Consider the following 17,678-nt stretch of genomic DNA (forward strand, 5'->3'; position numbering starts at 1 on the left):
CGGTCGCGGGAAAGCGCACGGACCTGGCTCCGGGCCCCCTGACGCCCAGTCCCCCAAATCGCCGCACTGCGCGCCCCCCAGGCCCCGCCCCGCCCCGTGCCTCAGTTTACCCGCCGGTAAAGGCCAGGTCTTGGCCGCCCTACAGGTGACACACCTGCTCGTGGGCCTCGGCTGCCCCCGGGCGCCGCGGGGTGGAAGCGGGAGCGCGACCCCGAGCCCGGAGGCGCCCGGGCGGCCGGCCCCGGGGAGGCGGGGGCGCGGGGAGGCCGCCGGGGCCGCGCGCAGCGGCCGCCTGGCCGCCGGCCGGCTCCGGGGGGCGCCCGCGGGAGGGCGCGTCGGCGCGGGGGGCGCGGGCGGCGGCGGCGGCGGCGGCGGGGGGCGGGGACGCGGCGCGGCTTCCGCTGCGCTCCGCCCTCCTCCCGCGTCGTCCTGGCCCGCGGCGCCCGAGGGGAGGCGGCAGCGCCCGGAGCCGCGCGCGGAGCCGCCGCGCCATGGAGCCCGAGTGAGCGCGGCGCGGGCCCGCCGGCCCCGGACGACATGGAGGCGGCGCCGCCGCGGCCCCCGCCTCCGCCTTCGCCGCCGCCGCTGCTGCTGCTCGCGCTCTGCTGCAGCCTGGCCCCCGCCGCGGGTAGGTGGGCGCGGGCCGCGGGGACAATGGCCCCGGCGCCCGGGCGGCCCGCGGCCAAGTGCGCGGCGCGCGGGAGCGACTTTGCAACTTGGGGGCGAGTTGGGGCGCGCGCCGCGGGGGCCCCGCCGCCCCCCGCGGGCCCCGCCGCCCGGGAGCCGCGCGCGGCCCTTTGTCTGCGCCGTCCGGGCCCCTCCCGGGGCCGGGTCCCGGGCGTCCCGGGGCGGCGGGCGAGGAGGGCGCGCGGGCGGCGCCGGCCCTGCCAGGTGCGGCGCGGGCGGGTCCTCACCTGCCCGGGCCCCGGGGCGCGCTCGGAAGGGCGCCCGCGCGAAGCCGGCGGGCGAGGCCGTGCTGGGCCCGCGGGGACCCGGCCCCGCCGGCGGGCTCGGGGCGAGGACCGTCGGCCCGCGGACGGGCCTGGCCGCCCTGCGCCGGGAACTCCCGGGCGCGCCCGTTCCCGAGGCCGCGCGCCCGGCCTGCGAGCTCCGGGAACTGGCTGAAGTTGCAGAGAAAGTTCTGAGACCCGGCGCCGGCCTGTTGCGCCGGCCTCGCCTCGGCGCTGCTGGCCGGCGGTTTCCAGGCGGACTGACACCTGCCAGGTGCCTTAACGACCCGTCTGGCCACCGGGGCCCCAAACAGCGCCCCCCCGCCCGTGCCCACCCCTGAGGCCGCTGGGGGCCCCCCCGGGGGGGGCGCGAGGTTCCAGAGCGCGCGTGGTGGGGCCCAGAGCTCGTGCCTGAGCTGTGCACACCCTTGGGGAGACCCCAGGAGGGCTGTGGATCTGTCTCTGCCACTTTTGGCGTGTCCCGAGGGGTGGAGCTGAGGTCAGGAGGGCTTAGGGAACCTAAGCGCCTGTGAAACGCTACACATGTTCTTTTAATTTGGAGATTGCCATGTGGTTTTTGAAGCAAGTCTCTCGCTACCTAAATCATCCTGGGACGTGAGTGTTGTTTTCCTGGAGTGTGGCTGGGCAAGTGGACGCGGCCTGGAGTCATCTGCCCAGGGGCTGCAGTTCTGCTGCTGGTGGTTTTTTTTGGGGGGGGGGGGCTGGGGAACCTCGGTCCCTTTGTCTGGGCCTCTTTAAGGCAAACAGCTGTCTCCCTGCCTGTTCCCAGTGTGGACATTTCAGGGAGGTGTCCCAGCCTGGCTCTGTGGTCACATGCCCAGTGCTGCATGCGGCCCCTACATTGAGGTTTGGGGGGAACCAAGAAGGGATGGTTTCCTCAAGTCTCCCTGCCCCCCCCAGTCCAAGTCTAGAGACTGTTGGCAGTTCCTCCCCAAATTTCTCTCTCTCAGGAGCGTTTTTTTTGCGTGTTTTGGCCGTGTCTGATACTAGGAGAATGAGGTGATGATAAACAATGACAGTCTCTGGGTAGTTCAGGCCAACGCTGCTCCTTCCCTTCCCGGAAATGCCTGGATCTAGGAGGCAAAGGGTTTTTTTTGTGTGTGTGTTTTTTTTTTTTTTGGGAAGATGTTTGTTTTAAAGGTGGGGTTTCTCAGCCGGCTCTGTTGCTTTGCGCTTCGTTGGAGTTTTGGATTTCCTGTGCCTTTTGGGGGGCAATGTTGCTGGAGGCGAGTGGCTGTTCGAGCCCCCCCAGGAGAAGAGTCACATGCGTGTGTGGAGCTCAGTGGTGTGTGAGGCAAAAACAGAGCGGATGATTTTAACATTAGGGAGCGTGTGAGCACGAGGTTTTCGGCGGCCTGGCCGGTGTGTGACCCAGGCCTAAAATGGAAGGACCAGGTGGCATCTCTGCAGAGCCACTGGGGCTGTCCCTGATTTCTGTGCTCGATTTATGCCTCTGTCCGAAGGGAAGCCAGTGAGTTGGTAGCTAATGATTTTTCCTGATTGCTTCCTGTTGCAATTTGAAACTCTGAGCCCATGCAAGTGCCTTTGTTCTCATGGTCCCGGTGCTGGGAATGGCCCAGTCTGCTCCCCAATGGCCCCATGGCACTTGCTCCAGGCCCAGCCTGTCTGGGACCCCCACGGAGGTTACTGCAGATGCCCAGGGTCTGCCCCACGGGGAGGGGCCCGCTCGTGGGTGTTAACTAAATGTTGTGTATAGTCTGCTGAGAGAGTCCTCCCGCAAAGGGCCGTCTGCTTCCCAGAGCAGGGCCCATGTGCCTGTAACCCTCCCGTTTGGATCCAAGAATTTACCCAGTCAATCCATATGGTCCCACACTTGCTGTGGAGATCCTGTCGTATTTGGAACCCGTCTAATTTCAGCTGCACTGTGTCACCGCTCAGGCATTCAGCAGAATTTGCACACTGGTTGGGGAGGCGGGGGGTACAGTCAGGGCTGAGCAGGGGCTCTGGGGTCAGGCCAGCCTGGTTTACATGCTCAGCAGCTGGTTGACTTTGGACGACGTACTTCTGTGTGTCCAGTGTCCTCACCTGGTGCCCCCGACCCTGGGCGTTTGGGAGCATTAAAGGCTGGGTGTGAAACCCTTAGCACCATCCCTGTCCCAAGTGAGGGACGGGTGATGGCAGAGCCGCATGCAGTTCCTGTTGTGTAACCGGGTCCTTGACCTTTCTGGCCTGGAAGGCCTAGAAGCTGTTGTACACTCTGGGTTTTTCTGCTGTGTGTGACCTTGGATGTCTAGTCTGCTGTCTGAGTCATTTATCGCTTGACACCGAGTGGAGTGGCTCGGGGTGGTTAATAGCGTGGACACGAAGCCCTAGTGGGGAGCTGGACATCTGATTCCCCCCTTTGTGTGACTCAGTTTTCTCTTCTGTAAAATGGGGTAATAATATTTCCTATCAGGAATTCAGTAACAGCAGCCTGGCACTGTGTCAGCTCCTACTGTAGCTGATGTTGCTCTTGGGCACTTGTGTGAATGCTGGGGACAGAAGGGGTGGAAGGGCAGGTGAGGCCCAGCCTGTGCCGTCGGGTGTTCCGTCACTGCAGTGAGGGGAGAGCTGGGCCCAGGGGCCCCCTGTTGCGGACCAGGTGGTCTCCGTTGAAAGAGGCTGGATGTGAGCCACAGGTGATGGAAGCTTCCGGAAGACTTTGGTCCAGGGGGATAGGAAACGCAGGCTGGAGTCAGATCTTTCCTAGGTGAAAGGTGTTGAGTTGACTTTTTTTTTTTTAATTGAGATGAAGTACACATGACATAAAATCATTCATTTTAAAGTGTATAATTCAGTGGCATTAGTACATTCACAATGTATCATTAGCCACCATGTCTATCAAGTTACAAAACATTTTCAGCACCCAAAACAAACCTCTGTACCCCTTAAGCAGTGACTTCCTGTACCCCCCCCCCGGCAGCCTCCACTCTGCTCGCTGTCTCCGTCTGTGGACTGTCCGTGTGCGTGGAACCGTATGGTGTGTGGCTTCTCTTCCTTAGCGTCAGGGTTTCGGGGCCCAGCCACGCTGCTTTTCGTGGCGGGACCATCTTCTGTCGAGCGGGTGGAGCGCATTTTGCGTCACTCACCTGCCGATAGATAGATTGTGTTGGGCGTGGGCCGTGATGTCCCAGCGGAGCTTGGACGGTGGAAGCTGTTTTAAGTTGGGCCAGGATATGGGCAGATCGGTCCTTAGATCCTCCTGCCCTGGGTCAGAGACGTGACAGCTGATGGCGAAGGGAACCGCGGGGACAAGCCGGGGGCCGGTGCTGGCCTCCCGGAGCTGGGCCTCTGGGAGGTGGACGGAGTGCCATGGTCAGTGTGGCAGGAGCCCCGAGAGGAACTGGGTGTTACTGGCTTGTGAGGCCTCGCCTGCTGCCACGGACACACAGAATGGGGAGCTCGGAGGGGAGGGGGCGCCGTCCAGCCCCGTGCCTTCGGGGCCTGCTGACACCCTTGCTCAGAGAGTGGTGGTGTGTCTGCTGGAGACAGTCCCCCTGTGGGGCCGTCCCGGGGACGGCGCAGTCCACATGCTGACGTGCGGAGCAGCTGCAGTCGTGCACAGAGCCCGCCCCGGGTCCCCCCGGTGTCTGGCCACGCGGGCTCTGCCTGGTGCCACCTGACAGGGACCCATCCCTCGAGCTGAGGCCCAGAACTGTCCCCGTGTCCCTCTCAGGCCTGGCATGGCACAGCCCCACCCACAGTGTGCCCTATAGCGGGCTGCTGGGTGGGTTCATCCTGGAGAAATGGGCTGGCTCTAAAACTACCTGGGGATCTATTGTTCCCTTTCCTATTGATTACTTTAAATTCAGAACCACTTTTTTTTTATTGTGGTAGAATATATATAACAAAATTTGCCATTTTAACCATTTTTAAGTGTACCGTTCAATGGCATTAACTGCATTCACAGGTGTTGTGCAACTGTCCCCACCATCTGTTTCCAAAATTTTTTTATTACCCTAAATAGAAACTGTGTCCACTAAGTTGTGACTCTCCCTGGGCCTGCAGCCCCTGGTAACTTCCGATCTCCTTCCCTGTGTCACTGAATTAGCCTGTTCTCGGGACCTCATATTTGTGGAGCCGTAATACACTCTTTTCGCTCTTGTGTCCGGCTTATTTCTTTTAGCGTAATGTCGTGGAGGGTCATCCGAGCTGGAGCGTGTGTGGGAGCACCGCTCCTTTTCGCGTTGGAATAATATTCCATGGTGTGGGTAGGGCTTGCTTTGTGTATCCATCCGTCGACGGACACGTGGGTCGTTTCCACCTTTGGCTACTGTGACTAACGCTGCAGCGAACGTGGGTGTGGAGCCCCTGCTTGCACGTTTGGAGCTGCTGGGTCACAGGGTAATTCTGTCCTTAATCTTCCGAGCAACCATCAGACCGTCTCCCACAGCGGCCACACTCTTTTCCATTCCCACCAGCAAGAGCCCCAGTTCCTCCACCTCCGGGCCAACACCGGCCGCCCCTTCCTTGCTGCTTCAGGCCATCCTGGCGGGTGTGAAGCGCTTCCGTGTTGTGGTTTCAAGTTGCACTTTCCTCGTGACTAATGAGCTGAGCATCTTTCCACGTGCCCGTTGGCCACTGTCTTTGACAAAAACAGGCGTGTATTTAAATGCAAGACATACATGAGGACGGCTCAGCAGCTTAGACGTTCACCCTGGCGCTTCTCTCGGCGGGGAGGTGTCTGTTTTTATTGCTGGTTCTGTTTCTCCTCTCAGGTGACCAGACCTTCAACACATAGTTGAACGTGTTACATTGTTTCAAACGCCTGCGGTTGCCATGCATCCAGCCGCTCTCTGCCTCTCCTTTCATGGCCTGTCTTAGTCACTTGCTGAGGTATCAGATACATTTTCTGTATCTTTTAGAGCTCCATCCTTTTTATTCATTTATTACTTAATTATTTTTAAGTGGGAAGGAGGGGGAGAGAGAGAGAAAGAGAGAGGGCGGGAGAGAGAAACGTTGATGTGAGAGAGACACATCTACCGGTTGCCTCCCAACCAGGGCTGGGGATCGAACCTGCAACCCTTTGGCGTTGGGGCCGGTGCTCTAACCACTGGCACACACCGGCCAGGGCAGATCTTCATGCTTTTTGAAGGCCGAGAGCTCTTTCATAGTGAGGGCATGTCATACCTCACGGCTTTTGCCCAGCCGGGCGGTTTAGTTCTTCCCCGCTGCGTTGCTATCGCAGGGCACGCGACAGCGAACACCGCCACCGCGCACAGACGTCTGTGCACGGGGTACACGTGTCTGTAGGATACATTCCTCGTCCGGGAGTAGACCCACCCCCCAAAAGGGCTGCACCAGTTTATACCCGGCCAGGCACCCTTGAGAGGGCGTGCTCCCCCGTATCCTCGCCAATGCTGGCAGCGCCCAGATTCTATTTTTTAAAACAGCTTTGGTTAAAAATTATAACACGTTTTGATTTGCACTTGCATCATGACTGGCTGTTTGGCCCTTTGTGTTTATTTTTCTGTATACTGCCAACTCTTACTCCATTTTTCTGTCGAATTGTTTATCTTTTTTATTGGTTTGTAGGAGCTGTTTACTTAGTGTGAATGTTAATTCTTTGTTATATATATTTTTCCTAGACTTTTGTTCTGGTCTGTAGTTAGTCCTTCCTCTTTGTTTTTGGTCATTTATTATCACAAAGACATTAACAAGCTTTATGTTATCAAAACTGTCAGACTTTTCTGCTGTTACTGTTTTGTGTTTTACATTCAGACATTCGGTCTGATTTTTGAGGGGGTGTGCGGTGTGAGGTAGGGACCTGAACTGTCCCTGGTGTCCCCTACTAGTCAGCGGACAGGGAGCGATCCCAGCGCCTTACCGGAATGGCCCAGCCTATCCCCATTTGTTGAAAAGGTCACTCTTTCATGTGCCATGTTCACCGACGCTTGGTTGTTGACTCTGGAACCTTCTGTTCTCCTGGACCTGTGGGCGCCTCTCTGTGGCCGCGCGCCGTGGTTTTAATCTGTGCGGCATCGCAGTGTATTTTGAGATGGATTGTGCTGTTCCCCCACCATTGTTCTTTTCAAAACAGATTTGTGTTGACTCTTTTGTGATAAACTTCAGAGTGAGCCTCTCGGGTTCCATCCTTTGATCTTTTGATCCGGGTGCAGTAAATGGTGACACCGAACAGGTGTCCGAGGGCTGGACTTTAGAAGTGCCCTCCGAGGAGTAAGCCGGGCTCTGGCTGTGGACGTACATTCATCTGCGGCCTCCACATTCGTGGTTTCTGGCGGCACCTGGAGGGACTCAGGGGTGATGTTTGTGCTGGGCTGCCCCAGACGCTCCTGCCAGTCTGCTCAGGAAATAAGCACTAATGCAGCTAATTTCAGTGTTACCCGAAGGCAAATATAATTACCGCGTAAATCACGGCTCCCCTCTCCTGGTTCATTCCAGAACAAAATGTGAGCAACTTTAATTCCTTCCCCAGGCTGCACCCCTCCATTAGCCCAGATGGGAGGCGGTACCTGCCCAGCAGAGCTCTCAGGAAATTGCTCAATGGGGCATTAAAAGCCGCCTGGGCTCGTGGCCGGGCCAGAGCGCGTCAGCCCCGTGCCTGGGTGCCTTCCAGACCCTCTGCTCAGCTCGCCCTGGGAGGACCAGCCGAGCCGGGTGATGGGAGTCCAAGGGACGTCCTCACTACAGGGTGGCTTGGAAGCAAGACGTGCTTTTGTGGGGGGTAGGCCAGTTCCCCAAACTTCCCCCCATGTGAACTTGGTTACCTGAAGGAGACTGAGTGGGGGAATCTGGGTGTGGGGGCGCTGTCCCGGCCTCCCCAGGGGCCTCCTTACTCAGGCTGGAGGCGCGGAGCTGACTCTGACCTCTGACGCCTGTTCTTTCTCTGTGTCCTGGGCCCAGGCCCATCTCGGGTCCTGCGCTCGTTCCCTCTGCCCCGGAGCCCCTGCCCCTCCCGCCCCGGACTTGCTGTGGGAGACAAGGTGGGAGTGGAGGCCATCAGCTTCTGCTTGGCCTCCTTTCTAGAACCTTCCCTTTGCCCATTTATGTAACACTCTGGCCAGATTAATTTTTCTGAAACGCATTTCATCGTGTTCTTCCCTTTCCCAGAAAATGACACCGGTTTCTCAGCGTCTAGGCTGGAGCTTTCCACCCACCTGGGTTCCTTGCTGCCCCCCAGCTGGCTTTAGCCCCCGCCCTGCTCCTGAGTGAGCGTTGCTCCGGCCAGATCCATCCCGGAGTCCGGAACCTTCCATGGCCCACCCAGCCTGAGAGGGCCTTGGGGACAGAGGCCTCATCCTATCCTTCCGCCTCTGGCATGGTGTCTGCTGCGGGGTGGACGCTCAGTAGCTGTCTCGAGGATTCCCGAGGCCTTGTCTGTCCAGGGACAAATCTTACCCAGACTTACTTCCTCTGGCCCCTAAACCCGCTGTGTCGTGAGCTCCCGCCCCACCCCCACCCCGAAACCAGACCGGCTGTTTCCCAGATTGTCCAACATCCGTCCTGCTGCGTGGGGCCGAGGGCGGACCCCTGCCCCCAGCGAGGGCCCGTGTTTCAGGGGTTCAGGCTGAGCCCACCGCTGGCCTAAAGGAACCCAGTGCCTCCCAAACTCCCTGGATCGTGAAGTCCTGGGTTTGCTTCATACCCACCCACCTCCCATGGCCCAGATCCTCCGCGGTGTTGCGGTGGGGCTGGCACTCGTGTCCTTCACTAGTCATTTTATCATTTTTCAAAAAACTCTGTATAGATGTTTTCAGTCGTGCAGAAAAGCAGAAGTGACGTGCAGCAAATGTTCATGCTAAAGTAAGGCTTTGGCGCTTTGAGTTGATAACCACGGGGCAGGTGTCTGAGTGAGGGATAGCTTATTATTTTAGTAAATTCTTACCTGAGGACATGCTTATTGATTTCAGAGAGAGGGGGTGGGGGGAGGGGGGAGAGAGAGAAACGTCGATGTGAGAGAGACTCGTGGATCAGTTGCCTCCCCAACCCTGGCTCCTGCATCTCCCAGTGGCCCAGTTCCTGTCGCTTCCTCTGGGTACCAAGGCCTTCCTGGTGCCCCACCGCCCAGGATGGAGTGTGGCGAAGGTGGGACCCCTGTGCCTAGGGGATCGTGTTAGGGAACCGCCTGACTGTGGTCCCGTGGGGCTGAGTTTCCCAGGACCTGGGCTGGCAATGTCTAATCCGATGTTAACCACCATAGGGGTTTGGGGTCTCTCTCCCCCGACGGCTGGGATCTCGGGATGCTGTGTTTTCTGTGGGGGACCGAGGAGGTTCAGGGTTTTTCTGAGCTTCACTGGCTGTGCCAGCAGAGCAGGGTGGTGAAGCAGGAGGGGGCACCACGTTAGGAACACGTCCCAATCCGTGACTGGGGACAGGGATGGTGGTTGAAGTGCCTCTCCCGCTCTTCGTAGGCGTGAAGAGGACAGTGCCATTCCTGCCCGTCTGTAGCCCCCAAGGCCAGCTCGGCCGCCGGCGGGCACTCGGACGGCCGCCCCATGCGGTGCCCCTGGCTTGGGTGTGCTTCCTTCCAGCAGCCACGCCCAGCGCCCGCCTCCGAGTGGGGCCGCCGTCTTGGGCACCGTGGACTGAGGCCACGCCGAGCCCCAGCCTCCTTCCCCGCTGCCCCCCCATGTTTGCTGTGAACAGCTGAGGGGCTGCCGGAGGAATCCCAGCAGCCAGCCGGGGCCGCCCGCCCAGCCCGGGCCTGGAATCCGGGGCCCCGCCACCTGTCGTGGCCTGGCTCACATTCCCGGCTCCACCGGGCTCCGCGGCCGCGGGCGGGCGAGTTAACCCTCCGGACCTCAGTTTCCTCACCTGCTGGGGTGTCATCACAGCGCCTCCCCCTCCACACGGACAGGCTGAGGTCGCGAGGGGGCGAGGCGTGGGCTGCCTGTGTTAACTCTTAGGGTTATTTCGGCAGCTGTAATTGTTATCCTCTGAGGAGGCAGCCCTGGGGGACCCTGGAATCAGGCTCAGCTCAGCTGAAAAGTATCCTGGAGGAAACTGTCTCAGCTCGGACCCCTGTGGCTCCACGTCCAGTTAGGAGAAGCAGCGAGTTGCGTTAGTTGCCTAATTGCTTCGTGGAGCTGCATGGCTCCAGGACCGAGCCTGCTCCCGTGCCTGCTGAAGCGGCGTTTGCTCGGCAGCTGGAGGCCCGGTGGGATGGGCTCTGCAGCCCTGTGGCAGGGGAGCAGGGGCAGGTGTCTGAGGGCCCCTCCGGGCCTCTGCTGGCAGGTGTGGCCAGCAGGCCTTCCTGCTGGGCTCCATCGGAGGCCCCCGTCTGTTCGTAGCGTGGCCAGTGCACCTCTGCGTCCCCCTTCTCAGAGGACTCTGTTAGGGACCCTCCTTTCCCCGTCGCTTCCTTCTAACAGCCGGCTCATGAGCCAGCCTGGCCCACTCGCAGGGCCAGGGCCTCCTCTCTCAAGGCCGACCAGCCGCTCTCCCCTTTCCATTCTCCGTGCATCCGGCAGCCTGTCCTTGTGCCCTTCCCCTTCCCACCCTGTCAGCTTCCCCCCTGCAGGCAGAGGAGGGAGCCCAGGCAGCCCTCGGGTGGTCAGTGCCTTTCCTCTGGGCTGCTGAGCGGGCTCTGTACCCAGTAGGTGCTCCGAGTGGGAGCTGCTGCCCTCCAGGCCGGGTGCCAGACCACGGCTGTTACCGTGGAGGGTGCAGCCCACCGCCTTCTCTTCTGTGTGGAGGGTGCAGCCCTGAGCTCTGAGCCCCCCCCCCTCTGGCCATGAGCCCAGGTGGGACCTGCCTCCTGAGGGCTGGGCAGGCGCCTGCCTTCCTGATTTCCTGTTGTTGCCTCTAGCCCAGGAGTAATTTAAGCTGCTAGCAGGTGTGAGCCGACTCACTCCAGTGTGCCCGGCTCTGAACTAGGCTCCTGGGAACAGGCGGAGCACCAGGCAGGCACGGGCCCTGTCTAGGACAGCACGCACTGCCCCCCCGGGGCCAGCAGTGTGCACCAAGGCGAGGGTTGTGAGGGGGAGCCCCCCTCCCTGCCTGCTGCCTCCTGGACCCTGGCTGTTTGCTGCTTGGATGGGTCTCCCCTCTTGGGAAAGCGTGGCACCTCACTCCCTGCAGCTCTGCCCCCTCCTGCCGCCCACCTTCTTCCACTGTTTTGACCTTCACCCCAGCCCGGGTCAGGGATGCCTCTGTGTCTCTGGGGCCGCTGGCACCTCTTAGTTCTGAGTGTCCATGTGGGTGCAAAGTTCAGCACCCAGGACCAGCTCCGATTTTCCTGGGAACCAAGCTGAGTGCCGGGACTGGAGGATGCCCAGGTCTTGGGGCTCAGAATGGGGATGTGGGTTTGCAGAGTGAGCCGGTGAAAGGCGGGTGCTCCCTCAGGAGCTCTAGGCCCTGTCATGTAAGAGACATAGCTCCACGTGTAAACCCCTGAGGCACCCACATGGTCCTTAGAAAGGGTGTCCCCAGGCAGTGTGGCCTCTCGCCTCATGGTTGCTGTGTGGCTTTAGTGCTTGGTATGTCCATGGCCCCATCCTACAGATGGGAACACTGAGTCTGAGGAAGACTAGACCTTGCCTGGTGTTATGCACAGTCATCTTTCCTGCGCACTATGGCAGGTGGGGGCTTGGGGTGGGCGCCCCTGAGATGAGCGAGAGCGTCTTCCTGAGGACAGGGGGTGCCCTGGACAGGACGATGGTGTGTGGTCAGGCGGTGGGAGGCCACAGTCCTGAGGTGACCCAGACAGGCTGTGGGCCATGCCTCCTCCTGGGCATGCGGAGGGTCACCGCCAGGCCTGGGAGGCAGTCCACTGCCTGGGTGCTGCTCCGTGTCCCACCCTTCTGCACCGAGATGGGGTCATTCGATTGCCCCGTTAGGCAAAATGAATGAGTGTTAAGTACTTTGGAAAGAACCTGGTCACTAATCAGCTGAGTGTGACTGGGCTGGTTACCTGGTCCCCTTGTGCATCAGTCTCCTTGTCTGTAAAATGGGTTGACAGTAGTCCCACCTCCTTGAGGACTAAGTGATGTCAGGGACAAGTGCCAGCTCACATGCTATGACTCGGAAAGGGTGCCCCCCAGGTGGAAGGTGGAGACCAGGGGCCTGTCTGGCTTTCTCTGGGGAATTCTGTTTCATCTTCACGGACCTGTTTGCAGAGTCCCTGGCACACTGGAAGGGCTCCCCGGGGCCCTGCAGAGCCCAGTCATGGGCGTCTCCTCATTCCTGCCGTCCCCCAGACCCAGCGCTCAGCTTGGTTCCCCCGGTCGTCGGAGCTGGCCCTGCCTGGCACCAAGACGTGCCAGCTCCTCAGAGAGTGTCAGCCCCCGAGAGGCCTCGGCAGGGACCGGGAGGGGAGAGGTTACAAGCAAACTACAGGGAGGACATTTGAGCTTTATCTGCTGGTGTCCATCTGTCCCCATGGCCAGACAGACGGGCCCTACGGCCGAGGCCTTTTGTTTGGCTCCGGCACTGATGGCTTGCGGGCCTCAGCCCCCTAGTAGCTGCTTTTTTTCCGGGAGCAGGAGATCATTTGAAAGCAGAGCCTCCCCATTTTCCCCATAAAAAGATTTTGCATCATGCTGGTACATTTGGCACGTCTTCATTATTATGATTTTTGTGCAACACTTAAAGAAAATAAAAGCTGGTACAAAGGTATGTTTGTTTCTGAAACGTGTTTCCTTTCCCAGATGTTCTCCTCTGCCAGGTCCAGAGCGCCGTGAGCTTAGCTCTCCGGTTGCCTCTGCGGAGAACAGTGAGGCCTCTGTGCGCACCCGGGGGAGCCGCCAGGGGCCGGGGGGGCTTCTCCCCCTCACTGGAAACCGCGGGTCCCTGCCAGCCGGGCGGGGGCCGCTCACTGGCGGGGCTGGCGGTCTGCTGGCCCGTGCCCGTAACTCGAGCGCGGTGGCTTAGAGGGCCCGCAGTCCACACCTTTGTTCTGGATCCTGGGGGTTGCCGTGTGGCCTCGAGCTAACTGTTTGCGTCTGCGTGGCGGGCGTGGACCCTGGGACTCGGTGCTGTGTCTGGTACCTGCATCTGACCTGGTGCCTTTCCTCTTAGTTTTGTCTTCCTGGCATCAAACGCTGGTCCCTGCCCAGAGGGCAGGTCTCCAGGACGCAGTGTAGAGGCTCCAGGACTGAGTGGGTGTCCCCGAGTCCAGCCGGGCCCCAGGCCCTCCTTGGCTGCTTGGTCTATTGCTGCTTGATTGAGACCAATTGTGTGTGTGTGTGTGCGCGCGCGCCTTGGGAGAGCTGTGAACCACACGTGCACACACATGAACACACGGGTGTGCACATGGTCACACACACACACACACACAGAGCCCTCAGAAGTGCCTCCTTGGTTGATTTCCAAGGACTGCTAAGAGACCCTACAAGCTTCCCCTCAGGGCGGTTTTGGTACTTGCCTCCAATGAGAACTCTCTCTCAGGAGTCGCTGTACTTGGGTGTGCCTTTAACGAAATCCTTATTTTTTAATCAGCGCATCCTGCCTTAGAATACCTGAGATGCAAGCATCTAGACTTACTAGGTAAAAATAGCTCACATTTGTTGCACATTTACGGTGGACCAGGCAGGTTCTGAGAAGTGATCATCGATGGACCCATTTACTCCTTCCAGCCGCTGTGGAGACAGGGTGCCATCACCACCCCATTATACAGATGAGGAAACTGAGGCTGGGAGAGCCCGAGGAACTGGCTCAGGGTCATGGAGGCACTAACATCGGCAGACCAAGGCCCCAGTGCCTACCTCCAAATTGCTATTTGAATTATAAAGTGTTTTCTTTCATCTCTAAGGGAAATTGGCTGAACAGCCCCCCACGTATTTAAATAAGCTTGGTGCTGGGCCCAGACCGCCACCTTCTCATTGAACAGAAGTGGAAACTGAGGCCTGGAGGGGGGGGGCTGTGCTGTCAGAACCACTCTCTCGGGTGGTCCCGCCTCCTGTATGAACCAAATGCCTGTGTCGGTGGGGCCTCAGGGTTTGGGGTGAAAGCTACTCACTTGCCTTCCAGCAAGATGGACCAGCAGAGTCAGTTCCCCGCTCCCCCTCGTGGGGCCCCCCAGTCACTCTGGGTGCCAGGACCGTGGCCTTGGGCCACTTCTGGGAGCTTGGCAGGCCGGGAGGCATTGAACTGAGATGGTATGTAATCAGAATGCTATATTTTGTCGAAAATAAGAATGTTAGTAACAGGCTGGTTTCTGGCAAGTCAAACTGGGACTCTGAAATACATATTTTTCCTGCTCTGCCCCAAACCTTCTAATTAGAGAAAACGCACATTTGTGGACATAAATCAAATGCCATATTCCTTGCAAACTAGTCCTAGGTATCGGGGAGTTGTAACATTCCATGGCTGCTAAATGAGGGTTTGCAGAGCGAGTGGGTGCATGTGCGATCACATGTGTGCACGTGATCATGTGTGTGCAATGTGACCCCGTGTGCGTGCATGTATGAGTGTGCGAGGGAGAGACAGAAGTGCCCTTTGGTGAGCCTTGGCCGCCCGCTTCCTGTCCTCTCTGGCCCCTGGGCCTCTGCTTGCCTGCCCCCTCCCCCTGTCAGCACCTGCCTGGCCGCTGCAGTGAAATATATGTATTTGCCCAATTAAAACATACTTAGAGGGGAAACGGCTTTCAGGGAGAAGCACTTTCCTCACAGGAAAGTCTCTGCTGAGCAGTGTTCCATGGCCAGACCCCGGCTTCCGCCACCGTTAATGGGCTGGATTTTGGAAAAGGTGATTTGGCCCTGGGAACCGGCCCTGGTGTGGGGCGAGTCCTCCCCTTGCTGCAGTTTGAGCGGATGCCAGGCAACGCTGACCAGCTCTGGGGCTCAGGGTCCTGGGTCCTGGGCGGAGGTGGGGGGGATTCTGGTTCTGCACTCTGTTGGTGGATGGGATGCTTCCTTTGCAGTGTGGATCGATGTCCTGGACCCTCCTGGGTCATTTGTATCTGGGGTGGTTTGTTGCACATGGTTGCAGGTGGAGAAGCCCCTTCCTCAAGGCAGATATCTACCGGCCGTGGCCAGAAGGCGGCCACATGACACGGGGAGAGTGGGACGCTGAACTGTGGCCCCAGGCAGCCCCCAGCTTGTGTGGACATCAGTCTTGTGCGTGAAAAAGAGTGGAGGCCATGGGGGACTGTCGCCAGCATGCCAGGACGCATGGTGCCTTTGCTTAGGTGGCTGCTGACGCATCCTGTTCAGTTTTACTTTTGTGTTTTCCATTTAATTTTGCCTCTAGGCCGGTATTTTTCAAAATGTGTCCCCTGGGTCAAAACTAAAAAATGATTTGTGATCAGATACATTTGGGAAATCCTGGGATTTAGGAAATGAACTGGGCTTCCTCACTGCGGGACTTCTCAGAGCCTTTAAAATGATAATTACACACCAGACTGTGCTCCCCTCAGTCTAGGCACCCTTTACAGCTGGGAAGAGAGGCGATTACTGGACTGTGAGCTGAGTGGTGCCCAGAGTGGCACATGACATTGCCAGCAGTTTTTTACTGTCCCCGTGGCATCTTCAGTTATCACCTCTGGGAGGTGGTGTCCTCCCTCTGCTGAGAGGTGGAATGACCCAGCTTCGTGTGTGAGCCTGAGGTCAGTGTGTGAGCTCCCAGCCACTCCTGAGAAGGGGTCTGGTGAGATTTATCTGCTTGTAAATTCTTGTACAAGCTGCTTTTGGGATTTTTCTTCTCAGTAGGCTGAGTCTAGAGCAGGGGTGGGGATCGTCTGGCCCGCGGGCCATATTTGGTCTGGCCCTGCCAAGGCAACCGCAGGCAGGACTTGAAATTCGGTAAATCTAGGAGCTTTTTTTCATTTTCTTTTTTTAAAAAAATGTGTCTTTATTGATTTCAGAGAGAGGAAGGGAGAGAGAGAGAGAGAAAAACATCAGTGATGAGAGAGTCATTGATCGGCTGCCTCCTGCACGCCCCCACGGGGGATCGAGCCCGCAACCCGGGCATGTGCCCCGACCCGGCGTCGAACCTTGATGTTCTGGATCCCAGGCTGATGCTCAACCGTTGAGCCACGCTGGCCTCGCTAGGAGCTTTTTTTCATAGCTAATTTTAAGTTGATAATTTGTATGGCCCACAAATGATATAAATACCCAAATGGCCCCTGGGAGAGAAAAGGTTCCCCACCCCGGGTCTAGAGTCTGTAGGGTGACGTGTGGCACTGGAGAGGTGACGGAGGAAAGCCCGGCTTAGGGCGGGTGGGGCTGGGGCTCCTCCCGCCTGTCCCGCGGCCCCACCCGCAGCCCACCTCCCTGGGTGATGGAGGCGGGAGGCCCGGGCCCTGCTCCTTTGTGCTCTGAGGCGTAGGAAACGTCGGAAACTCGGCGCTGCAGTTTCTTTTTATCTTTCGCAACTGATTTCTTCTTTCCTGCTCCACCCCCCGAACTGGACCCTGGCTGCTTCCTGCTCGCCTGCTGCCTTGACCTTTGCAATGTGGTCCCTGCTCTGGAAACCGGCCGGGCCTCGGGGTTAATTGCCGCCTTCCTAGAGGGCCCTGTGCCCGCGTGAGTGTGTGTGAGGATTAGAGAGACTGGCCGGGGGCTGGGGGGCAGCAGGAGTGGGGTGACTGAGCCGGGAGCGAGGGGACGAGCTCTGAGCTGCGTCGGGAGCTGGGCTGCTGAGGGGCCTGGGCGGGCGCGTGGACGGAGGAGAGCAGGGGTAGGAGGCTGGGGGTGGGAGGAGGCACCAGGACCCCCGCAGGCAGGTAGGAGGCAAGTGTGGGGAGCAGGGCGCCCACCCTGTGCGGGGCTGGGGCTGGGAAGTTGGGGAGAGAGGTGGCGGCCTTTGCCCTGCAGCCCTGACGAATGGCCCCAGCTCACTGTTAGTCCAGGTTGAGAGTAGAACTTCCAGGGCTCCAGGAGGTTCCTCCAGCTGTTTCCGAGCTTCCCCCGCCCGCCCTGCCCAGGAGGTGCCCGTCTAGTTGAGTGGGCCCTGAGCTCCCCACCCTGCGGTTGTAAGAAAAGCTCTTTACGGCCGAGCTGCCTTGGGTAGGCAGAGGCAGGCTGTCCTTGGCCCGGCCGTCCTCTGTGCCCACCTTGGCTCCATCTGCCTGATCGGGAGCAGAGTATGCTGTGCGTTCATTATTTTTACACAGTGTCAGCAGCTCACAGTTTGAGGGGTGAATCATTGTCGTGATGGCCCCTGGAATTGGGGGCGGCAGGGGGGCCTCTCCCAGAAGCCCCTAGGCAGCCAGGCCCTGCTCTGCATGGGGCCCTGTGGGTGGCATCGCCATCGGCGCCCTGAGGTGGCCGGCTGTGGGCCCTGCCCGGGGAGGGTACAGATATCGCATTCACAGGGAGGTGGGGTGAGCTGGGCAGGCTTGGGGAGGCCCCGGGCTTTCACCTGGACCAGGCGTCGTGACGCGGAGGATTTGTGGAGGTGGGAAGGGCTAAGAGCGTCGAGGCAGAGAGGTTGGGGTCTGCTGGAGCCTTGGTGGGATCCATGCAGGGGGACTGGGGGAAGAATTTGGGGTGTCCTCTGGCTCAGTGGGTGCTGAGGTGCATGGCTGGATGGGGGCATCGTCGGGGGGCTGTGACTGCTCAGCCGAGGTGGGGCGGGGAGTGGAGTCTTCTGGGCGTTTGGAGATGTTTGGAGGGTCCCGGGCTGGCTCCGCCTCTCAGGCCTGCAGGTTCGAGGCTGCTGAGCTTCCCGTGAGAGGCCGGACATCGGCGCGCTTAGGGAAACCTCGGGATTTATTGTCGTAAACGTCAGGTCTCCTGTAGAACATGTGGGCAGCTGTGGAGCCCTGTCAGCGGGTAGAGCCCGTCCGAGTTGGGCAAAAGCCTG

At 59.3% G+C, this 17,678-nt stretch overlaps 1 protein-coding gene across 1 annotated transcript in view; it reads left to right on the top strand.

Moving 5' to 3' along the window:
• The first annotated feature begins 537 nt into the window (after positions 1 to 537).
• LRP5 (LDL receptor related protein 5) overlaps positions 538 to 17,678 on the top strand; it is a 75,328-nt gene continuing 58,187 nt past the window's right edge. Inside the window, exon 1 of the mRNA XM_087822049.1 lies at positions 538 to 628. Coding sequence (XP_087678175.1) covers positions 538 to 628 — 91 coding nt within the window. The remainder of the gene's footprint in view (positions 629 to 17,678) is intronic.

Source organism: Miniopterus natalensis, chromosome 11, assembly GCF_054644295.1.
Source record: "Miniopterus natalensis isolate mMinNat1 chromosome 11, mMinNat1.hap1, whole genome shotgun sequence".
Classification (NCBI taxonomy): Eukaryota; Metazoa; Chordata; class Mammalia; order Chiroptera; family Miniopteridae; genus Miniopterus; species Miniopterus natalensis.